This window comes from Homalodisca vitripennis, chromosome X (genome assembly GCF_021130785.1).
Source record: "Homalodisca vitripennis isolate AUS2020 chromosome X, UT_GWSS_2.1, whole genome shotgun sequence".
Lineage (NCBI taxonomy): Eukaryota > Metazoa > Arthropoda > Insecta > Hemiptera > Cicadellidae > Homalodisca > Homalodisca vitripennis.
The window spans coordinates 17817051-17840752 of NC_060215.1; the positions used below are offsets into that span (position 1 = coordinate 17817051).

Here is a 23702-nt window from a genome sequence, read left to right on the forward strand (position 1 = left end):
TCTATGGATCAATACATAAATTGAAGATGGAGAGGTTGATGCAGAAGCTGTGTATTATGCCCATGTTTACTCAATGTTGAGTTATGGGATTACTTTGCGGTGTAAATGCTTAGATGTGCAAAAACTCTTTATTAGTCAAAAATCAATTATTAGAACAATAGGTCATTGCAACTCAAGAACAACATGTAAACTGCTATTTAAAAAATTTAACATCCTTGATTTGCTACGTATATATATTTTTGAAATGCTTAAATTAGTACATAAGAATCCTGATCAATTTGAAAAATACAAATTTAATGACATCACACAAGAAATTGTAATTTGTTTCAATATCCGGTACATAAACTAAAAAAATTTTAAACTAGTCCTCTTTATTTAGGTTTGAAATTATATAATAATATTTCACAGTTATATAAAAAAACTTCCCTTATCTACATTTACAAAAAAATTAAAAGAAGCACTTTGTCAAAAAACATATTATAGTGTAAATGAATTCTTTGACCAGTTTATGATGAAAACAAATAATACAAGTATATCTTTTAAAAATATTGTAAAATGGGTTTAAGTATTGGATTTAATCAACGTTTTTTATGTTTTATAACGTTTTTATATCAATAAATATGTATCAAAAGTAATGTTTTAGAATAAGCTCAGTTATGTAGTTTTAATCATTGACTATGAACCAGTTTTTTATTACATTGTAATAACAGAAAACGTATTGTACAATAAATATTTGTCTATTGTCTATTGTTAATGATAATACAGTTTTAAATTTGCATGGCATGCTTTACATAAAGAACTATCCTCGTCATCATGATTTATTTCAATAAATGCAGTCAACACAAAATAGGCAATTACTTACTCTTTTGTTCCTTTGCTGTGATGGAATCTGTGGGCTTGCTTGGTTTTCCGGGTCCAGCCTCGTTGACTGCAATCACCCGGAACTCGTTTTAGCGCGAACCCTCGCGTAAGTCTTGGACATTGAAGGTTGTGTTTGGTGTTGGATAGTTGTTGACCTTGATCCATTCACCTCCCCGCTCCCTCTTTTCAATATAGTAGCCTAAGAAATCAAGAATTTATTATTATCAAAAAGAGTTACAGATAATAACTTTAGCAAGGGTTACGTTTTTTTTATTTCCTCGCATAATTTAGTATAGAAAATTAGACCCACGGTTTGTTTGTGATAGAATTTGTACTAAGTGACGTGAGGTCATGGCTAAGTCCTCTGTGTATTGTTTAAACATATACAGCTTGTAAACTGCTGAGTAGTGAGAGAAGAGTCAAGGGCACACAAAAGTACTTTAACCATCCATGGCAGTTTTTCAATTCCTGAACTGCTAGTGTTTTCAATCTAAATGTAGGAAGCCTCACATGAGGTGTTTTGACGTGACAACGTCTTAAATTAGGTTGCGGCTCGGAGTCACTCATGAAAAAGTGTAACGCCCGGTAACGTTACGATGCCCGTCCAATGGGTCCGCCGCACGGGATCCGCACGGGATAAAGCAGATAACTGTGGGTCCGCCGCACGGGATAAAGCAGATAACTATGTTTATTCGTGAAAATGTGGAGTGCTTAGATTCGTCATTTACAACAACTACAACAATAAAGGTAAATAATTGTACACTGATATTTCATTATCGTAAACTATGATTGATTGATTGATTAATTGTTAGATTGACACAAAAGTTGAGAAACTGAGTTTATAGGTTATGTCATACTATTGACAAATGTTGATAGTGTTAAGTAAATTATTAGTTTAAATCACTCTGCAATCAATCGTAATTCAGTCGATTGAGAAGACACAGGGCGTATTGCTAGTCAAACATTTAAAATAACAAATTATAACCTCTAACCTGTCATAACAGTGCGACCAAACAAACGAACTAAACCGACCAATCACCACGCGCGGAGTTAGAATTTAACTGTGTTTAGCAAGAATTTCAAATTCCAATTTTAGTAAATGTTTTATTCAACTTTACCATTTACAATAACAAATTTTAATTAATTTCAAATTATGTACAATGTTTTTAGTAAACAAAATATATTTCTATAGTTAAAATTTGTGCAATTCTTATTTTCATTCAATTCCTTGTTCCTATTGTGCAATTTAATAATATTCATATCAATAAATATTCTACCGAGAAAAAGACGTTGTCACGTAAAATCTTCGCCCGTAAAACCGACTTTACAGGCAACCATAATTTTTTTTTTTAAATCTTTTATCCACCAATTTAACAGTTACAGAGATTTGCTAATGATGGGGATTTATATATAACAAGTGTTTTTTTAAATTCTTTCAGTAATGTAAACAAACTGTGACTGTACCTGAGATAGGCTTTCCTCCAGTAGATGTAGGAGGATTCCATGTGAGGGTGCAGCTGTTAGGAGTGTAACCCAGGATCTCCGGTTGGCTAGGAGCATCAGGAGGATCGAAGGGACTCTTAGCCACAACGGGCTTACCGTCCAAGGGCTCTGACACACCATAGATATTCTCTGCACGCACTCTGAACACGTACTTCTTGCCCTCAGTCAAGCCCTTCACTGTGAAGTTTGTCTTTGGACAGAAGCCTGGCACAGGTTTCCAGCTGTCTGAGCCGTATTCAGACATCTCAACGATGTAGCCTGCACACAACAATAACAGTTATTTTTCCATATTCTTTTATATATTTTTGTTATAGAATTAAGATGCTAAAACCTAGTTCAAATAATAGTTCACAAACAAGTACATGAAGTGCTTAATAGATGAAGTAATGTAAATCTTATATTGTTTTGTAAAATATATTTTTCACCTGTAATGTCACTGCCACCATCATCAGATGGAGGATGCCATGAGAGAGAGATTGTGTCCTGGGTGACCGAGTCGTAAGATAGAGGACCCCTTGGCTGTCCGGGCTTGTTCACCACTGTCACCTCGATGTCAGCAGAGTCCTTTCCATACTCGTTCTTGGCAGTGATTGTGTATCTGCCGGAATCATTGCGATTCGAGTTCTCTATTCTCAGTTTTGTCATATTGCTTGTTGTGTCAGTCTGTAAAAAAGATCAATCAGGCCATGAAAACATAGGTCAATAGTCAAGATCTAAAAGTCTATTTATCATTTTATACGCAAGCTTTATCTCAAATGGATACATATTATAAAGTGAATGAAATTTTATTTTTATCGGAGATGGAGAGTTTTTAAGATAAAACTTATTATAAAGAAATTAATTTTTTAACTTCTCTCTTGATTTCCTTTTATTGTTTAATAAATCTCTGCCTCAAGTATGATGAAATAATTGCATGACAGTCAACTTAACACATTACAAATAAAAATGTATTAAATCTGATATCAGTGGTAAATTTATGGGCAAAATTTGATTAGAAACTTTAAACTTGTGAAACAACATGTAAAAGATACAACATATTTACCCACATCTTATCAGACAATTTGTAACAAGTGTATAAAAATAACAAAATTATTATATCACTACTGTTACATCAATCTGTTATTGACAAAATTAAACTAGAAGTTGAAAGCCCATTCTCTGCATAAGTGCTGACAGACTAAGTGATATAATGACTTTTAAGGGCTGACTTTGAACTTCCGTAACTTTGACAGAGAGAACTTTCAGATTCACGTTTATTAAAAAAACTCATAGTTTTCAACTCCCAAAAATGATTTTAAGAGATTTTCCACTCACCGAATGTCTGGTAGTCATGGGCAGACGGCCTGCGTTGAAGGTCCAGTCAATAGTGGGGGTTGGGGCTCCACTTATTGGAATGTTTATGATGATTGGTTCCCCTACCCTCACCTTGATCTTCTTACCCACAAGTCCGTCCAAATGCAATTTTGGTTTTTCTGCGAAAAGAAACAGTCAATAGATAAAATATTTCTCATAGAATAAAAACTAAAACTGTTTAAAGGTAAATACTAGAAACAATTCAAATACTCTATTTTATCATCTTGAATACTAAAGAGCACAAAAAGGTTTTTTTTTAAGAAAGGAGGGCTGATTAATTCTAAGCCTTATTCCGCCCGTCCTTATGAGCCACTGGTATGTGCGAGGATCTTATCTAACAGAACAAGGAAGAGTCAATATACTAAAAGGTCGATGATGCTGTGATCAAAGACAGGATTTGAATTTTCGGTATCACTAACTCAGATCCAATGTCCAACATCTTAGACCACTCGGACATCAGCACTCCCAAGGAAAGTCTCAAGGTAGTTTGGTCTTTATAAGGAAGTAAGACTTTTTATTTTTATACTAGGTCCTGTGATCACAGAGTTATGACATCACTCTCCCACATTACTTTATTCAAGCCGAGACTTCATTAACACTTGAAATATCACTTTTAACAAGAACTTTAATAACAAAGCTGTTTACTTTAATGGTAATCTAGATGCAATTCTTGATGAATTGGTATGGATAAAAGAATTAATAGGATTGTATTAATTAATTCAATTCATATCAAAATTCTTGTTTTAAAACATAACCAAAAGATTTATAATTGATAAAGAAATAAAAATACTTATTATAAAGCATATCTATTTTACATTATAACATTGGTTATACTGTTCGTAATCTTAAAATAAGTGAATGATATAATATCCCACCCAAGGAACTTGTCCTTGTGGCCGTGTCAGTAATAAGAAAACAGAACACCCATAATCACTGAAAACTTAAACTGGAAATCTGGTTTTTTCTATACATTCTGATTACAATGGAAATAACTACTAGTTGAAGAAATGAACACAAACCTCTCATGAGCTTGGCTGTGTAAACGTCGGAGACATCGCTGGGTTTGCCGGCTCCAGCAGCATTCACTGCGCTCACACGGTATTCATACTGCTTGCCTTCGTGCACGTGGTCGTCATAGAACTCACATGTCTGGAGAGAAATTAGGGTAAATTTAATTCAGTGATATGAACGATTTTATTATGCAATCAATTAGTGCAGCCATTGTGCTGATATACAAAAAGTTAGACAAAACTCCAAATGAACTTGTATAGTATATTACTTTTACAAGGTTGATTAATGGTTTTTATTATTTCATTTTGAACCATAAGACAGTGTTATTAATAAAAAAGATTAGAATTGATTGGATTTACAAGGTTATATTAAATATTAATTTTAAATATGCTTATGGCATACGCAGGTATTTACTTTTTGGATAAACATATTATATTTTCACATGTTTATAATTCTATAAATTAGAAATTGATACCTCCTTATATAACCATTAAAAATAGGATGGAGTCAACTATCTACAACTGAATTTGACAGTGACACTGATATAAGAGTCTATGAAAAAAAATAACATAGTGGTTAAAAAAATTCTATAATAAAAAGAACCTTAAAGCACTTTGTATAAGCTTTTATAACTTGGAATGAAACTTTTGGATCACGGATCATTAAAAACAAAGGACAGCAAGTAAATACACTTTTCAGCAGCAATTGTTAATAACTTGAACTAACAGATCTGAAATAACTCTTACCCTGACAGGATCTCTGTTCATCTTGATCCAGCGGCCCGTGGCCTTGTCCCTCCTCTCCACATCGTAACCCAAGATTGTGGAGCCACCATTGCTGATGGGAGCTGCCCACTTCAGCTTGATGTGGTCTCTGTCAATGTCTGTAGCCTCAGGCTTGCCCGGTCGTCCAGGAACATCTGTGCATACCGACAAACCAAACTTAAAAGGTGTTTACTTTTGAAAATAAAAAATGTAAAGACCCATTATGACTTTTAGTTATAAACACAACTGTATCAAAATGTAAAGAGTAAATAATATAAAATTAGTGACAAACATTCAAGGAAAATATAGATAATTTATGCTGGTTAATGAAAGCAAAAGTTAGTTCTAACACTACAAAATGCATGTTACCGAACATTTGGTAGGAGGATTGAATAACTAAAATAAAAAACTACTTTAATTTGCACTGAAATGATGTACAATTTGAACAGGGAATTGTTAACAAGCAAAGAAAAATCTTGTAGCCAGCAAGTACCTGACGAAGGTTTCCTCACTTAATCATTACCTCTGATTCATCTAGGTAAAGTAATTGTTCTAGGTACGTTCTAAACTACAAGAACTGCTGAATTTTCAAGGACTATGTTTCTGTGCTACAACCGTTTATAAGTACTAACCAAACTGGTTCTTGGCAACAACAGGTTTGTCAGTAGTGAGAGGATCCGAGCGACCCTGCAAGTTCTCTGCCATCACTCGGAACTCGTACTTGGTACCCTCAAGCAACCTCGGCACTGTGGCATGAGTGTTTACAGGGCTCACCCAGTTCACTGCAGGTACCCAACCTCCACCATGAGTCAAGTCTCGCTTCTCAATCACATATCCTCTGTAATAAACCAAACAAATTATTAATATATTCTCCTCAAAGAGTATTGAGAGTGACAAATTAAAATCTTTAATGAGGTGACAGTACTCATAATCTTTGGACAACTTACGTGATTTCACTGCCTCCGTTGTCCTTAGGAGGCTTCCAGGAGAGGGTCACACTGGACGAGGTGATCTCTTCATAAACAAGAGGCTCGCCAGGAGGATCTGGGCGGTCTGCAGCGACAAAACATAAGATTACAATCATGCTGTACAGTTGAACATATTTAACCTTAAGGACCTTGTGTATAACAAGTCACTACATATTTTGATTGCCAAAAATTTGTTAAAATTGCCACTTTCAAAGATTTTTTTTATTTAACCATTTTTTGCAAGAGAAAGGCTTCCAGTGAAAGGAACCATATGAAATGCTACAACATTAAACTAAAAAAAGTTCCTTTTTCATGGGCTTATAAAAAAATGAGAGTTCTAAGTAATTAACCATTAGTAGTATAAACTGTCTTGCAACAGGCCATGAATAAACAATTATTTTTAGCCCCCAACACAATTTTTTCTTGCTTAATGGGTGTGAAATATTGTGGAGAGTTCCTACTATTTCTTCAACTTGTACTGTGTAAAAAAAAACAACAGTTGCCAACTGTCGGTGATTATGTACAGTTTTCTATGTAAAAACTGTTGACCGAGTCTAACCTTAAATGATTGAGGGGCCTCTTTCCCACATAAACTGACAAAATACTCTCTGCCTTCTGCAGTCACATTTTTTTACTGACCTGGATGCAGTTACTTTACATGGTTCCAACATTTGAAATAGTAATTTTTAATTGGTTTAAATGACATTGTTTGGGTGATTTTCAAAAAAAAGAAACAAGATTTTGTTAAAATTTGGGTATAGTTTAGTTTATACTAAAGACTACTTACTCTTAGGAAGACAAAAAATACTGGCGTTACAGAACATCAATGCTTGCCGAGGGTTAAATTGAAAAATATGACTGATTTACATAAGTTTAGTACAATTTTATTCACTAATTACTAAACAGTAATATGCCATAATTATTCTGTTACTCTTGGCCATTTAAATTTAAAGCAATATCATTCCTTAATCCAAATTATCCTACTGATGCATATGTAGGGTACCCTGATGTGGTACATTAACTGTCTTTAGTTATCATGGTAGCAATATTCGACAGGCAGGTGTGAGTTAATGAACATCACTATTACCGGGAGATAGTATTTAAATACTTTTTACAGTTATTTAGAAACTAAGACTGACAGATTAGCTCACCAAGAACGGAGACTTGGAAGGAACCCTGGTCAGTGCCAGAGCTGTTGCGCAAAAGAATGTGGTAGGTTCCGCTGTCGGACCGCTTGGTGTTGACGGTATTGATGATGGTGTGGTAGCCGATGGATGTGACAGTTGTGCGAGAGTCGGTCTTGAGGTCACGGCTACCAACGGTCCAAACGACCTCTGGTGGCGGCTCACCAATAAAGTCAATGTCCAGGTGCAGGATCTGCCCTGCCTTGATTGTGATGTCCTTAAGAGGAGTCATGATCTTGGGAGCCACTGTAATAAAAACGTATAAATCAAACTTCAGTATTAGATAGGACATCATTAAATTAATTAAATATATTAAAGATACAGTGCTTCTTCAAACAACTTATAATACAGATATACTTTTTGGTCATTTAGGACAAGAGGCTGAGTAAACCCCTTCTTGTTCTAAATTTACAAAATGATACATATACAACGTAGGACTTTGCTTGAGACTTATAAAGAAATATCGAGTGGTATTAATTGTGGATATCTACTCAGTCCTTTTAGCATAAATAATAATTTGCTAAACTAATACAATGAAAAGTTCTTCCAACATTTTGTTTGCCTTCATTATAATTGACAAGTACAAACAATGATAAACATTCAGGTACAGAACAAATGATCAATTATTATCTTGAACATTCTTGGTCTTCGGTAATGATGGAAAACAAATTTATTAAGATGTTCTTGACACCAGTAGAGTTGAAAAACAATAGAAATGGTTATGATTTCTTACAACATTTCAGGTAAAACTTGTTAAATGTTTAATACGATTTTGGAGGTTTATCATTTGTATTAATATTTTTTAACAATTTTTTGAAAAGAAACTCAAAAACCTTTAGCAACGAATCTACTTTCTTAAAAAAAAGGATGTATTTGATTTAGAGAATGATTCCTTTTGTGAGTTAATGTAATGAATAAGTTACTTACAGTATCGTTTCTTGCAGACAACAGGGTCTGAGGGCTCGCTAGGAGCACTGGGTCCAGCAGAGTTCACTGCAATGATACGGAACTCGTACTCTTGGCCCTTAGTCAGGTCTGGTACAGTGGCCTGCAATACGGAATCAAGTCAGAGCAATTTCTAGAAAGTGAAGTGGTTAATGCTACTAAAGGTACACAGTACAGAGTAGATGTAGGGATCCTTTTCCAAGTGCTCAGCTCATTTATAGTCTGCAGGAAGCATTAAGCTAAAGAAGACAATTTGTCAGCTAGGACGTCAGACACCACATACATAGAAGTTGCCGTAGATTGTTGAAGAAATTTGATGAACTTTTATCAGTTGTACATTCAAGAAACACAAATTAAAATAGAAAGCACATTACAGAATTGTTCTGAAGTAGGTCTGTACAATAACTACTAGAACAAATCCAAAATGGCAGATACCACATGATGTGCAATGTGGCTGATACATAACTGACACTGTTGAGCTATGGTATGTTGGCAAATAACGTATGATTTTCTAACTGTTCAGACTTATAGGCTGTTGTACCTGCTACTAAAAAAAATATTAAAATAATTAAATTTAAAATTTTACTCAACCAATTAATTACACTAATTTCTAAATAAATTATTTATTTAATTACCTGACTTTTATTATTTTTAATTTCTTTAATGACTATTTACAATGAGATTTATGAGTAATGAATCAACATCGCATTTTTGGTAGGATTCAAAATGAAGCTCACTCATACAGCTAATATTAGGGAATGTGTCTTTATAAATAATATATACATGTAAAAATTTCTCTCTCAAGTAAAAAAAACCCCAATGTTTCTGAAGAGGGAAATTAACCAGTAAGGGTAATATGTATATATTTATAAACAACCGTTAAAAGTAGCAGGAACAGGGGTACATAGGTGTATTTAAATTTACTTAGCTAGTCACATTAGTAGTTGTGCCTATACTTGATTGTGTGGATGTTTAACAATATTCAATGATGATTTTCTCCTATCAACAGAAAATAGTACATAATTATTGAAAAGGATAATATACTTTTACCGTATACTCTAATTAAAGAAATGCATCTTTGAATGTGATTTTAAAATTAAAATAATTTTTACCAAAAAGCTCCCTCACCATCCATTTAGATCCTATGCCACAACATGGTAAATGGTAAGATCACAAAATGTACTTCAGTTCACCAGATAAAATGGTATAGCTTTATCTTGAAAAACGCTGGCCCTACCTTATAGGGTAGGGAAATACAGAACAAGAAAGTTCTATTCTGAACCTTAAAATCACAACCCAGATATTTTTAACACGGTTCATAGGATAACTTGTACCTATTACAAAAATACAAAGTTTTCTAGTAACCTCGCAAGAAAAACAAAACTTACTGCAGTCTTGGAAGCAGGTACTGTGACTGCATTCGTCCAGTATGGGCTGCCCTTCTCCTTCTTCTGTACAATGTATTCTGTGATAGGAGAACCTCCGTCTGACTTGGGTTTGACCCACTGGAGGTCAACATGGTCCTCGTCCCAGTCCACAACCTGTGGCTTTTCTGGCGCTTCAGGTTCGTCTGGATAAAATACATCATACTGTCACCATTTCTAAAATAGTCTTCAATTAGAGCAAAAGTTTGTCAATCACCTATCAATTAGGTAATGGGAAAGAAGATTTATTAATGCATTATGAAGATATTGGACAATATTTGACATTATTGACTTAGCTTTTCACAATTCAACTTAGCTTAACAGAAGTATGTCAAAAGTTCATGAACAGGTTGACATACTAAACTGTGAGTTAAAAATTACCTTACAACAAATTGGTGAGTCGCTTGAAGAGAATGGGAAAGCACTTCTTTTTATATTAGAATAAATGTGTGACTTGATAATGCTTAGTTTCATAGCATTACTTGAATATTTTTAAATAGTTTTTAAAAGACTTCTCAGACAAAATCTTTAGCAATAAGTTTTAAACTGAAACATTTATTAATTTCTTACCAAATTCATTTCTTGCAATTGTTGTCTTTGTTGTCTCTAGAGGATCTGATTCTCCCACAGTATTAACTGCCTTTACTCGGAACAAGTATTCTTTGCGATGGATGAGCCTGACGACGTCGTGGTAGAGAGACGAGGACATGCCAGCATCGGACCAGGTGCCTCGTGACACATCCATCTTCTCAATGATGTAATGGAGGATGGGTGCACCACCGTCATCCACAGGTACCTTCCACGCCAGTCGTGCACTTTCCTTAGTGACATTGCTCACTTCCAGTGGTCCTTCCGGTGGTGATGGACGGTCTGCAACGTGACATAGTACATCACACACAGTCACGTCTGACTGCTATAAACTACATTACAGTGACAAGAAAAGAGGATCTTTTAATTTTGTGATCAAGGTTATGAGTCCTCTCTAACTTTTAACTGGTGACTTAAAAATAAAAGGTAGAAAGGCTAGTTGAAAGGGAGAGCAAACAGAAACAACTTGTAACTTTGATCGTTTGGAAAAAAATATTATATCAATTTGACTTTATTTTAGGCAATAGTGTGTCTGACTAGTTAAAAAGTTGAATGAAGAGTCAAAAACCAGTGTTATCTTATACAAAATAGTTAGGATTTAACATCTGTCCCCTAGTACTGCTTATAGGGACCAATGGGTTGTAAGTAACTGCCAAAGTGCCATTAACTACTATGTAAGCGGACTGCTTGAAGGGATAGATCACTAAGTGGTCACTCAATCAAGAAGCAGAGATTGCTCGAGAACTTAATGATAACAGCTGTAACCTAATATTTTTGTATATGCACAAGGTCATTGAACAAGCGGAAGAAGTTAGTTAGGACTATTCACTAAATGTTTTATGTCAATATTAGAGGTGGATATTATCTGTTTCTAGCTAATGAAAGAATCTCAATATATTGAAACAGTTAGTTATGATGTGGTCATCGTTATAATAATGAGGGAAAAATGTTGATTGAAGTCAAAATTTATAGTACATGCAGATTATCTTTATATTTAAAAAAACTGGTACAACTATACAAAAAATGACTGCCAAGGTTACTTAGTCGATTATTTTACCTACAGCTAAATTTTCTGCTTGGATCAAGTGATTGTACCAGACAGGTATTCACAATGGAGAGGAAGGACTCTTCCAGCGCAGAGATACTTTATTAAAAATACTCATACGTACTGGTTCTCTATTAAAATATTTCTTTGACTATTAAAAAAAATGTATCTGGTGAAGAATCTTACCAATAACAGTAACGTTGGCAGACGCAGTGCAAGAGCCAATGTCATTTGTCAGAGTCAACGAGTAGCGACCAGTATCAGAGCGGACTGAGAAAGGAATCTCAAACAGCACCTGTGAACAGAGCATTAAGTTAGTAATATCTGAGATTGCTAATTAACAATGAAAAGATTAAATCAAAAATTGTATCGTATCAAAGAAACAAAAATATTTAGTTGGATTCTACAGAGTTTAGCTTAAGAATTTGTTGTTAATCCTTGATACACAATGTTTTAATAGAGCGGATGAATTCATGTGCTGAGATTTAATATTTTATTAGAAATTAAAAAAGAAATGTGTATTAATAAATATTTTTTAAGAAATCACAAAATTAAAATGCATTATATAAAGAGGACGCACCTGATTGTTGTAGACCTGCATATCAACACGGTTACCAGGCTTGATTGGGACACCGTTAATTGACCACTCGGCCTTGGGCTTGGGCGAGGCTTCCACAGGAATGGTGAAGTTGATCCTCTGTCCTGCCCTTACCACAAGGTCCTGCATTGCCAGCTTGTCTATCTGAGGTGCCACTGGAAAATTAAAAAAGAGTAATGTACTATGTTTATGACAACAAATCTGTTTCAGTTATCTATTATTATATCCTCGTTGAAGAAATCAATATACACAATCTAATATCAATATGTATCTGTATATTTTTAAAACTTACATATCATTGGTATACAATAACTACTATATTTCTATGTCATAGGTCTAAATTGAAAGAGAACTGCCTCGACTTATCAAATCATTGTCCTGAACAGGTTGTTGGAGTAATCAAAAAGATGAGTATAAACTACATGTTCAAAGATTTTGAAAACAAGGGCAGAAAAGACATAGGTCTGTAACAAGCTGTATCTTTTGCATTACCTTTTTCATCAGTTAGAAAAAATCCCGATATTAGAGATGAATTTACTATATTTATCAAAGGTTTAAGAATATAAGGCAAAGCTTGTTTCACAATATTAATCGCGGTTTCATCATTCCTGAGAAATACTTGTTTTCAAATCACAAGATAAATCAGATTGTAAAAAGTACAATTATTCTTAAATTATCATAGCTATTACTTTGGTAGATAAAATGAGATTTCTTCTGCAGATACTATGAAGCTTACAGAGTGTTGGAGTAAGTGTACTTAAATGAAAGCTATGCAGAAATTTGAGACTTACTGAATCGAGGCTTGGCGATGACAGGTTTCGATGCCTCACTGGGTTCGCCTGGGCCTCCCTTGTTAACTGCAATCACTCGGAACTCGTACTCTTCTCCCTCGGTCAGGTTGGGAACGGTGCCCTTGGTCACGTTACCAGCCACTTCCGCAGCCTTCTCCCATGGTCTGTCACCACAAATATATTACAGCACATTCTTCACTTTGTAAGAACTGATGCATTTAGTCAATGATAACAATTCCTCTCCATACATATGTACTGAATCTATCATATTTTTGTCATAATAAAGAAGAATCATTGAAAAGAAGACTTTAAATACATCAAGATTATAGATCATAATCATTAATATTTTTATGTAGAGATTTGTCATATTACTTTCATGCTGAAATTAATTTTAATTATGTTTTATTTTGATGTCGAGAAAACCGTAAAACTCATTAAAATATATTTGGGGCCTTAAATGAGCTTGCACTCTATAGAATAATTGTTTTGTAAAAAATGGCAAGCTACAAATACATCTTCTACAACAAATATTTTGAACAGGAAACAGTAAATAACATTAGACGTATAACTTTTAATCTCTGTTGCTTTTTCATACTCATTCAATCCATAATTGTTATTTCCTTTTTACTTAAAACGAGCCCATCTTTTTTGTGTTTATTTCATACGACTCTAAATTCACACTATATACACATTTAAACTAGCAAAAATTTTAAGCAAATTATTTATCGTAGATAAAATATGCAAACAAAAATTGAATTAAATTAATTAATCTTTGTAGGAATTCTTATAAATTGAAAATAAAGTTTTAAAACATGTGTGACCTTTATTAGATAACCTGTTTTGTATTTTGCACCTACATAAACTTTAGTTAAGGATAAAGTTTTTTAGTCAGATTTGTTTTAAAACTAACATCTTTTAATTAGCTATGATAACAATGTAAACACATTGTACTGTGTCTGTAGTTTGTGCAGTAAGTTTTAAAACATAACTTACCCAAATCGAGATCGTTTTTCAATTATGTATCCTGTAATAGGTGACCCGCCATCCTTTTTGGGAGGAGTCCATTTCAGGTCAACATGATCTTTGTCCCAGTCTAAAAATTAAATAATAAAATTATATGATTAAGTAAAAATGAATGATTAATAATATAGAAAACACATTTTTGCCAGTTTTAATAAACTTAAGCACGGCACTGTATTTGAGTAAGAAGTAATAACTAAAGAATGGTTCATATTCTTTTTTTCTATCAGACTGACACTAAAAATGTTCAATCTTTAACTAATTTAATTCCCACAAAAACCAAGAAACATAAAAATGATATCTAAATAATGTAATGAGAACTGGGATTTTTTATCCTTTACAAGTATCAAAAATTCATGGTAATTGAAAAATTTGTTGGTGAAATTTGAAAAAAAATGTAAATAATCAATGAGTGTAAATTAAGCTAAAATATTTCAATATTTGAATAAATGTGAAGTATCCAATATTTATAAGTAAACATAAATGTGAAAAAATGTCACAGGTCTGTTTAGTTAGATATATTGTGATCTTAATGTGAAATTTAGAAGTTGGATACAACATCTCATAATTATTTAGGTTATGTCTGAAGTTGCATTGAAAGTAACTAACGAACAGATTGGTATTTAGTCCCAGTAACTTACAGAATTTTATCACTACTAAAAAGAATATTATACAATTGACTAGAAATCTAAATTAACAGATAGACAGTCAATTGTGGACTATTTACCAGTTGGTTCAGGTGCGCCTGGTTTGTCAGGTTTGCCGTAGGGGTCCTTGGCTGTGATTGGAGAAGACATCGCTAGAGGCATTGATTCTCCAAACTTGTTCACAGCCTTCACTCGGAAATTGTAGTCATGTCCCTCGATTAAATGGTCCACCCTAAACATATTTTAAGACAAATTAATTAAATACTGTTACAGCTATTACCAAATTTTGAAACGAAATGATAAGAGAAACTGAGCAAAACAATAAAAATGAACGTTACTCTGTCAATGATCAGGTTATAACATTCTTTAACCCTCAGTTTGTTAGTGTATTAACTTACATAATATGAACAACATGTTTTTTTTTCTGCTATTGCGTTACTCCTTAGTAAATACTCTTTTATAATTTGTTATTTACTTTTAGCTTGTCATTTACTTTCAATCTTTCCATTTCCTATATAATAAACCCATAAGCTAATATTTCCTTATCATAAAATTATCACCTGTTTTACAAATATGGTTATTAAATGCAATGCAGTTATTGTATTCAGTTTTATAGTAGGATAAAGCAAGAAATATAATAAGGTATAAAAATGATGAAATCACTTTTGCATGTCATTTTTATGTTTAACTCAATGTTATGTTCAACTTTCAAATGAAAATTACTTGTCAAGTCAGTAATTGAGTCATATACAGCATGTTTAATTTTAATATACAAGCATTTTTCCTGTTTTGATATGTTTGTAAAGAAATACAGTATATATTAAAATAATTTTCTATTTTCTATTCTAATTGCATTAATATTCTATTTTAATGATTTTAAAAATAATCATATACTTTGCTATCTAAACATCTCAAAAAGTGTAAGTATTAGTAATTGGAGACGTTAAAAAGTATATAAAGTCGGTGGCATCAAATTTATTAACTTAAGTGCAACAGATTTCATGCATTTTTGTGTTCTGCCCACTATGGGAACATTTTTATGATCTCCCTTTCAAGCTCTAAAGTGCCCTCCTAGCCAAATATAAATTTTCAACATTTCCTACTAAAAGGAAGCTCAAAGAAGTAGTAATTACAAAGTTAGTCTTTGGTGGTATATACATTTTGTTGATTTACTGTTTCACGAATTTTACCTTCTAAAAGTCCCTTATTTCGGGGATTGTTCTTAAACTTTGAAATGTTTTAGAAATGACTTCAAATGTTATAGATGAGCATTGAGGTCAAGTCTCACCTGGCCTGAGTGCCCGACACCTCAGTGACTGGAACCCATCTCAGGTTCTCAGCATCCATCTTCTCAACGATGTAGTGAGTGATGTCTGAGCCTCCATCATCCTTGGGTGGTCGCCACTGGAGCTGACACGAGTTCTTGGTGATGTTGAATGGTGTCAGTGGCCCTTCCGGTGGTGATGGCACATCTAGCAATCGCACCTTTATTAGTAGTGAAGAGTGATAACAATTACAAGTACATAGACACTGTAACTTAATTCCGGGTATAAGATAATATACTATTACAAGATTGCAGAAATATTAAATTACAATATTGCATATAAGTGAAAGTACCGGGCTTAACGATTGGGTTACATTTTAGGAGTTAGAACAAAATCTTAAATACCAGCCTTTTTTAAGTTGTATTTAATTTGTAACACACACAAAATTATAGCTATGAAACCGGATCGTAAAATTGTAACACAGTAAAAATTATGGTCATAAAACTTAATAAAGGACAACGTAACTGATGATGTTTGACATCTTTTAATATTTAACGGCAGAAAGATGAACTTTCTAGGTTATGATTGATGTAAATGAAATATTATGAAATCACTCTCGAGAACCACCCCATGATGAGTCAGAAGATAATTGTTTTGGATCAGCTGTAATCGAGTTTATTTTGTATAAAATATCAATTTGGATGAGGCAAACATGTTGGAAAACTAGTAAATTTATTCAGTTACAAGAGATGATAAAACTATTTAACACCAGGGTGTTAGATGTGTTGGCTATACAGATTATATAACACTAACCCAGTACTGAAATGTTGACAGTGGCGGTATCTTTTCCATTGATGTTCTTGGCAACCAAGGTATATGTGCCTGCATCAGACCTCTTGGCGTCCACCACACGCAACTTTGTGTTGTAGTCCTCGTTGATCACCTTGATGCGATCACTGTTGAGGACCATATTGCCCTTAAGACTCCAGTCCTTGATTGGAGGTGGCTCGCCGATCACTGGCACGTCCAGTTCAAAGTTGTGGCCAGCTCGCACCTTGATGTCCACCATGGCATTGCGGTCGATGCGAGGTGCCACTGCAACATTTGACACGATTAGGAGAGGTACGTAGTAATAATGGGTGAAAAATTGGATATTGACAACTATTATACCTTATGGCTTGAATATTTGGTGCCAGAAGTGGGTTAAAATTTTATGGAATTTAAAATTAAGTCATGAAAAGTCTGTGAAACGTTTCTTGGGAATGAGAACAAATTATTTAAAGTAGGTGTCAAGGTCGATGTAGAAGACCACTTGACATTTTTCTTCCAGAAGTGTAGCCAGGAGGGATATAAAGATGTATTCTATACAAAATTTTTCAATTAGCATTTTCTTTTACGTTTTTAAGTCAAACAGAAGCCAAACCCAAATTTAACCATTAAAATGCCATGTATACAAGAGAGTACAACACTGCATATTACACTGTTTCCCACACTCAGCATACAAAGTTTATTAACTTATTGGAACACTGGATTAAACACTGTGAAATACATTGGCCAATAATATGATGTGATATTTCGATTACGTTAAAAATAATTATACACCATTTATAATTTTTGAAAAAAGGAGTCTCTTTTTGAAAGGTTACGAAATACGAAAAGGTTTCTGGAGGGAACAAATTAAATCTTCTCCTGATGCAATTTTGAGTCTAAAATGGTTTTAAACACTTGAGAGTACTTTTCATAGATCTATAGTAATCAATAATAATAATAGTAATTGTTTTTTAAGCTAATTATTACAAGAAAGTATTCAACTAACGGTTCTTGGGTCGAGCAATATGGGGTTTAGTTCCCTCGCTGGGCTCGCCAGGACCGGCTTTGTTGACGGCCCGCACTCGGAACTCATACTGGTTGCCTTCAATGAGTCCCGGCACTTTACCAGAGGTCACATCTCCATCTACTTCAGCACATTTCTCCCAGTTGGGGCTGCAATCAGAATTACAATTATTACACTTATACAGTATTTGTTATGGTTTGGTACTACACAAGAATTGAATATTTTCAAAACTCTTCTATACACAAAAGAAGACATAAAAAAGTAATCCTTCTAAATAAATTATGAAAGAAATGAACTTTCATTTTTCTACAACGGATGGTGCTTGAAAAACAAATCTATGGCTAAACGAGAAGAGTTTAACCTCATAAAAATAAAAAACTTTTCAGAACTTAAGAAAATTCAAGTCCTCAGCAGTGTATAGATATGCAAAGTTAATTATCTAACCAGATTTAGCTAGATAGAGGTAAAAATATGTATCTTCAGTAACAATTAAAAACTTCAATAGTAAATATGATACTCGTGTAATCTACCATGATTACACGACTCGTATAAAGTAAAATAAATGCAGAGAAGGGTTCAATTGGGAGAAAAATGAGAAACTAAATGACTGAGTCTATGGAATTAGTTCCCAGAGGAGAAACTGTTGATTCCTCTAGTTCATATCTTACTAACCTAAATTCAAAAAGTGAGAAAGGTTGTACATGTCTTCCTTTTAAGCTCTAAGTCTCTGAAGATAGTTATCTTAATTTACTTGTTCTGAGGAACCATCAAAATTATTTTCTGTTTTAAGTAAACTGCTATCACCTGTATTTCTCCTTCTTTTCAATGACGTATCCGGTTATAGGAGAGCCTCCATCCTCAACAGGTCTTGTCCACTGGAGATCCACAAAGTCTCGGTCATAGTCTTTGATTTCAGGGATTCCTGGCTGTCCAGGTGCGTCTGTACAAAAGCGTCAAGTTAACATTTGCAATTATTCTTTAATAAAAATTGGTATTTATTTGAAATACTATATATTAAAAACGTTAATGCCTGACATATAGAATTGAATATACACATAATTTTAATCTGTAGCATTATCTGACAAGGGAATGTATGAAAATATATATATATAGACGTAATTATATAAAATGGCAAGGCAATGCTGACTGCAAAAGATCATAAAAAATCATAAATAGGAAGTGATGGAAAAATATAAAAAGGTGAATGTTGAAACAAAAAAAAAAAAAAAATGGTTAGATTATTACATTTGGTAATAATCCCCTCCTTATGGAGGGGTTGGCTTTACTATGAGAACTGTAAAAATAAAATTTAAGTATGCAGGAAAGCAGAATCAGGTAGTTTGGAGACTTCAATATTTTGGGAAAAAAAACTCTTGGTTTACTATTGCCTGAGGAGATGAGCAATAAAGAATAAAATAATGAAAAAAATGAATGTTGGACCATTTGAAAAAAAGGAAAGACCAGAAAGAAAATACGGCATAATAGAGGATTTTTCCACTGAGACCTGGGACAACACCAATTTCTGTTTAAGTAAATAAAATTTGGTATAATAAACATGTAATTTGTCTTATTTTTAAATCAACATTTTCTAATACTTCGAATGTTTACTGTTTTGTTCTCAAACATTTCAGTTTGTTATGTTGGTTCCACTGATATATTGCCTCCAATGAGGGATTATTGATAAAAACTGTGAGACTCAACTGGTAAAGCACAAGAGTTGGTGCTCCTTAAGCTTCTGAAGTAAGCAACACAGACAGGAAACCTGACATTTCCCGTGATGATGAGATTAAACCAGAAAGAGAGAGTACAAACTGAAAGTAAATCAGGAGTTGCATGGATCCAAATACAAAAACGTAGAGGACAGAAATTGTGATGGAGGAAATGTTTGAAAGGTGTATCAATAGAAAGTGGAAAAAAGAGGGGAAGAAGTGGGTCTTGTCATTTTCACCAAATATAAACTTATCTTACCGAATGGGTTCTTAGCCTCAATAGGTTGACCAGTCTGCAAGGGGTCAGATTTGCCCTGCTTGTTGACTGCTCGCACTCTGAACTTGTATTTGTGTCCTGGAGTAAGGCCTTCCACATCCAGAGAGGTCTCTGGACCAATGGTTTCTCCGGCAGGTACCCAACGACCTGAGGAGACAATACATATGAACAGTTTTAGATATGCCTGAGCTGCAAACCTCTCTGAAACTAGGTTTCAAGCAATTAAAGAATACAAAATAGAGTGATCAAAACTACTAATTACCTGTAGCCTCATCCATTTTTTCAACGACGTACTTCTCGATGGGCTGACCTCCATCATCATCAGGTGGCTTCCATGCCAGCTTACAGCCTTCTGCATGTACATTGGACACCTTCAGAGGGCCATTGGGAGGGCTGGGTTTGTCTGAAAAGGTGAAAACTCCACTTAAAATCTGATTTCTATTTATTACATTAATGGTTTTATTATTACTACATCTGACTAACAATGATTGGTAACAAAATAATAGTTTAAAACTAGTGGATGCATTTTGTGCATTATTAGACAACTGTTAACTGAGATATACATGTAAACCATTTAATTCTATAGCTGACTCATGAATTTGAACATCAGTGTTCATTGTCTCCCTTGAAAAATAGTAGCTATGAAAATACTATTGCAACGGCTAAAAACTTGAACAATCAAGATGTTGATTAGAATCAACTACCGATAATGCTGCCATCTGCAAAGAAAAGTTGTATCTTATGCTTTTTTTACAAAGTGTTTCCACTTGAGAACCGTAAAGGCACTTTTACAATGATACTTGCCAAAACATTCAGTACTAATTTTTGAAACTACCTTCTACCTTTATCAATCAATGTATTGTTTTCATAGAAGATTTTTTAGAATGGAACTTTGATATGGCTTTGGAAATACGGGCAAAGAATGAACTAATTCTTATAAGTGCTATTCTAAAAATAGGTTGGATCACCAAGGTACTTATTCATTAAGACACTACAGTTCGGACAGTCTTGTCTCTCTTGTTATGACTGATTTGGAGGATTACTGGATTCACATAAACAAAGTCACCTACTACTCATTATAAGAATTTTCAGATAGTCAATACTGGTATTTATTAATTATGAGTGATTCACACCAGACTTACCAATGACTGTGACAATGACGTCTGCCGAGTCCTGGCCATTGATGTTCTCGGCATGGACTGTGTACTTGCCAGAGTCAGCGCGGGTGGCCATGCGCACGCTCAGCTTGGTGTTGTAGTCTGCGTGTGTCACCTTAGTCCTCTCACCCGTCCTGACCTCAGAGCGGTTCAGCAACCATTTGGTTTTTGGCACTGGCTCACCAGTTACTTTCACATCAAAGTTGAAATTCTGCCCAGCCTTAATGCGGACCTGAATAAACATCAAATAATATAAGCACTAATGCTCTCAATACAAATAGGAACTAAATCTTTAAGCATGGTACCATGTCAGTTACAAATAAATAATTCTAAATTCCTAAATGTCTGTTGTTGATTTCATATGTATATATGTTATGGAGAGACCATGAAATGTTATCCACTTAAATTTATTACAAAGGCAAGTCTTAAAGAATTCCATACTAATATCCAATCCTTAAAATTTAAGAAGTAAGATCACTTTTCAGTAAACTAATGATTCCTGAAGTACTCTCTCATAAGTAGTGAATTTTCTGTTCTAAAAATATAGTATTTTTATTACTGCTGTATTGAATCCTTACAGAATTTCATTACTAACGATAGTAATCATATTTTTTTAAATGTCTAATCATTTAATTGTGTCATATTTTTCATACAAAAACAAAACTTCTTATTACAAAATTTTTAAGCCCTTTGGTAAAATGTTTAATAGATATCCATCAAAACTGAGAACTAACAAATATAAAACAACTATTGGAGTTTAAACTGAATTAAAAGGAAAAACAAGATATCCTATTATTACATCCAGCCACAGACAAAAGACTAACATGTGACTTCCAATCCATTTGACTGTCCAACCAATTTAAAAACTTTGAATTTAATCACTATGATGCACTTATCCAAGCTGAAACTGTAGCAACTTTTTTACGTTTCTAGATTTTCCTACATGAGTATTCCATCTACATCTATTGAAATACAGGGTTATCATAAAAGAATGGTGCAGTTTCATTAATTCGTAGGAAGATAGTAGGGAAATTCCTAGATGTTATATTGGTATCTATGAAAGCCTCCAACCCAAAAGTTTGTTTATAAGCTGTTCTAACTTCAAAATCAGTTCTTTTATTGTTGTTGCTTTGAGTTTAATGAGTTACTATGTTATCGGATAAAGATAAAGCAAAGCGTGTTTTGTTGTTGGCTGAACGGAACGGTTGAACTAATTAAACATTTGGCAATCAGAAGTCCTGGGAAGTCCATCCCTCATTGAAGCGTTGAATTAGGTATTCCAAAAACAACAGTCCACAAAGTATTATATAAAAACTCAAATTAAACGCTTATAAGGTCCAGATACTGCAGGATTTGTAAACCAACAATTGTTTAAACCTTTACAATTTTACAATTTTGCTGTTGAAATGTTGGACAGAATAAGTGAAAACGAATAATTTTTTAGTTTTCTTTGCTGAAAAAAATTAATGGATTTGTGTATCTTGACATGTTAACCAATTATTGCTTTCCTCACCTAGATGAACTTTAAACATTCATCAACTTCATTTTCAACAAGATGGTGCTTCCTCACACTTCAGTGCATTGGTCACGGAAGCTATGAATGAAAGATTTGGAGATCGATGGATAGGCCGGCAAGGACCTGTGCTGTGGCCCCCAAGGAGTTCAGACCTGACTCCTTGTGATTTTTTTCTTGTGGGGGTACATCAAAAGTGTTGTTTATTAACAAAAAATTCTTGACTTGAACCACTTAAAACACAGGATTAATGAAGCAATGACAACCATAACCGAAGAAATGTGAACTAATGTTTGGAGAGAAGTTGAGTATCGTTTGGACATTAATCGAGCGACTAAGAAAATTGCACAGAGCGCACATATTGAAATTTATTAATTATGTAAAAAACTGTTTGAGACAACAAATTAGATGAACAAATAACATTAACTGTAAATAATTCGGGTTTTCTTACCATGTTCGAAACCGCACCATTCTTTTATAATAACCCTGTATATCTTTAGTGCTATATCGTTATATGTTGTTTATCAAAAAGTAACAGATATGAGTTTTACCTCAATCAAGTTGGTCCGGTCGATCTTGGGTGGCTGGTTGCGAGCCTTGGCCCAAATGGTGGGTGTAGGATCACTGGCCTCTCCAGGTCCTGCGGCGTTGATGGCCCGCACCTGGAAGACGTAGGGTTCACCCTCGGTGAGCCCTGGAACTGTGGCGGAGGTCTGTCCTGCTGGAACAGTCACAGCCTTCTCCCAGTTGCCGTACTTGTCCTTCACCTCCACTACATATCCCGTTATCGGTGAGCCACCATCTTCCTTGGGTGGGTCCCATTTGAGATCTACATGGTCCTTGTCCCAGTCTGTTGCTTTCAGGTTTCCAGGCTTTCCAGGTTCATCTGGAAACAAAGCAATTGGTCAACACTATTTTCTTTAAAAGGTCGCTCAAAAACTTTTCAAGAAACTACAGGTATACTTTTTCTTTGGAATTGTAATTAATTATTTTACTTTCATTGACTAAAATAAATCAATACTCAAGAATTAAAAAATGAAGAGTATCTTCATACTGAAAAATATGTGAAATTTCCTTACTTACTGGTGGAGGAAAACAAAGTAAAGAAGTGTCTTCATGGTAATATTCTTTTATTTATTTGAAACTGCAATATTATTCTAACAATATCTAATTTGTTATATCTAATAAACTCAAATTACTGAGTGATTTTTGAAATTGACTAGTTGTTTACCTCAAAATGCATTA

General features: G+C 34.0%; 1 protein-coding gene across 1 annotated transcript in view; it reads right to left on the reverse strand.

Moving 5' to 3' along the window:
- The window catches only part of LOC124368748 (twitchin-like), a 260447-nt gene that overhangs the window by 49765 nt on the left and 186980 nt on the right, over positions 1–23702 (reverse strand). Inside the window, 25 exon segments of the mRNA XM_046826091.1 lie at positions 863–1060; positions 2326–2622; positions 2790–3027; positions 3679–3836; positions 4737–4866; positions 5475–5647; positions 6125–6330; positions 6440–6545; positions 7612–7890; positions 8572–8692; positions 9978–10159; positions 10584–10883; positions 11833–11941; positions 12227–12399; positions 13036–13199; positions 14029–14128; positions 14783–14934; positions 15991–16174; positions 16781–17062; positions 17784–17950; positions 18606–18741; positions 19770–19934; positions 20050–20190; positions 20930–21176; positions 23009–23343. Coding sequence (XP_046682047.1) covers positions 863–1060; positions 2326–2622; positions 2790–3027; positions 3679–3836; positions 4737–4866; positions 5475–5647; positions 6125–6330; positions 6440–6545; positions 7612–7890; positions 8572–8692; positions 9978–10159; positions 10584–10883; positions 11833–11941; positions 12227–12399; positions 13036–13199; positions 14029–14128; positions 14783–14934; positions 15991–16174; positions 16781–17062; positions 17784–17950; positions 18606–18741; positions 19770–19934; positions 20050–20190; positions 20930–21176; positions 23009–23343 — 4743 coding nt within the window.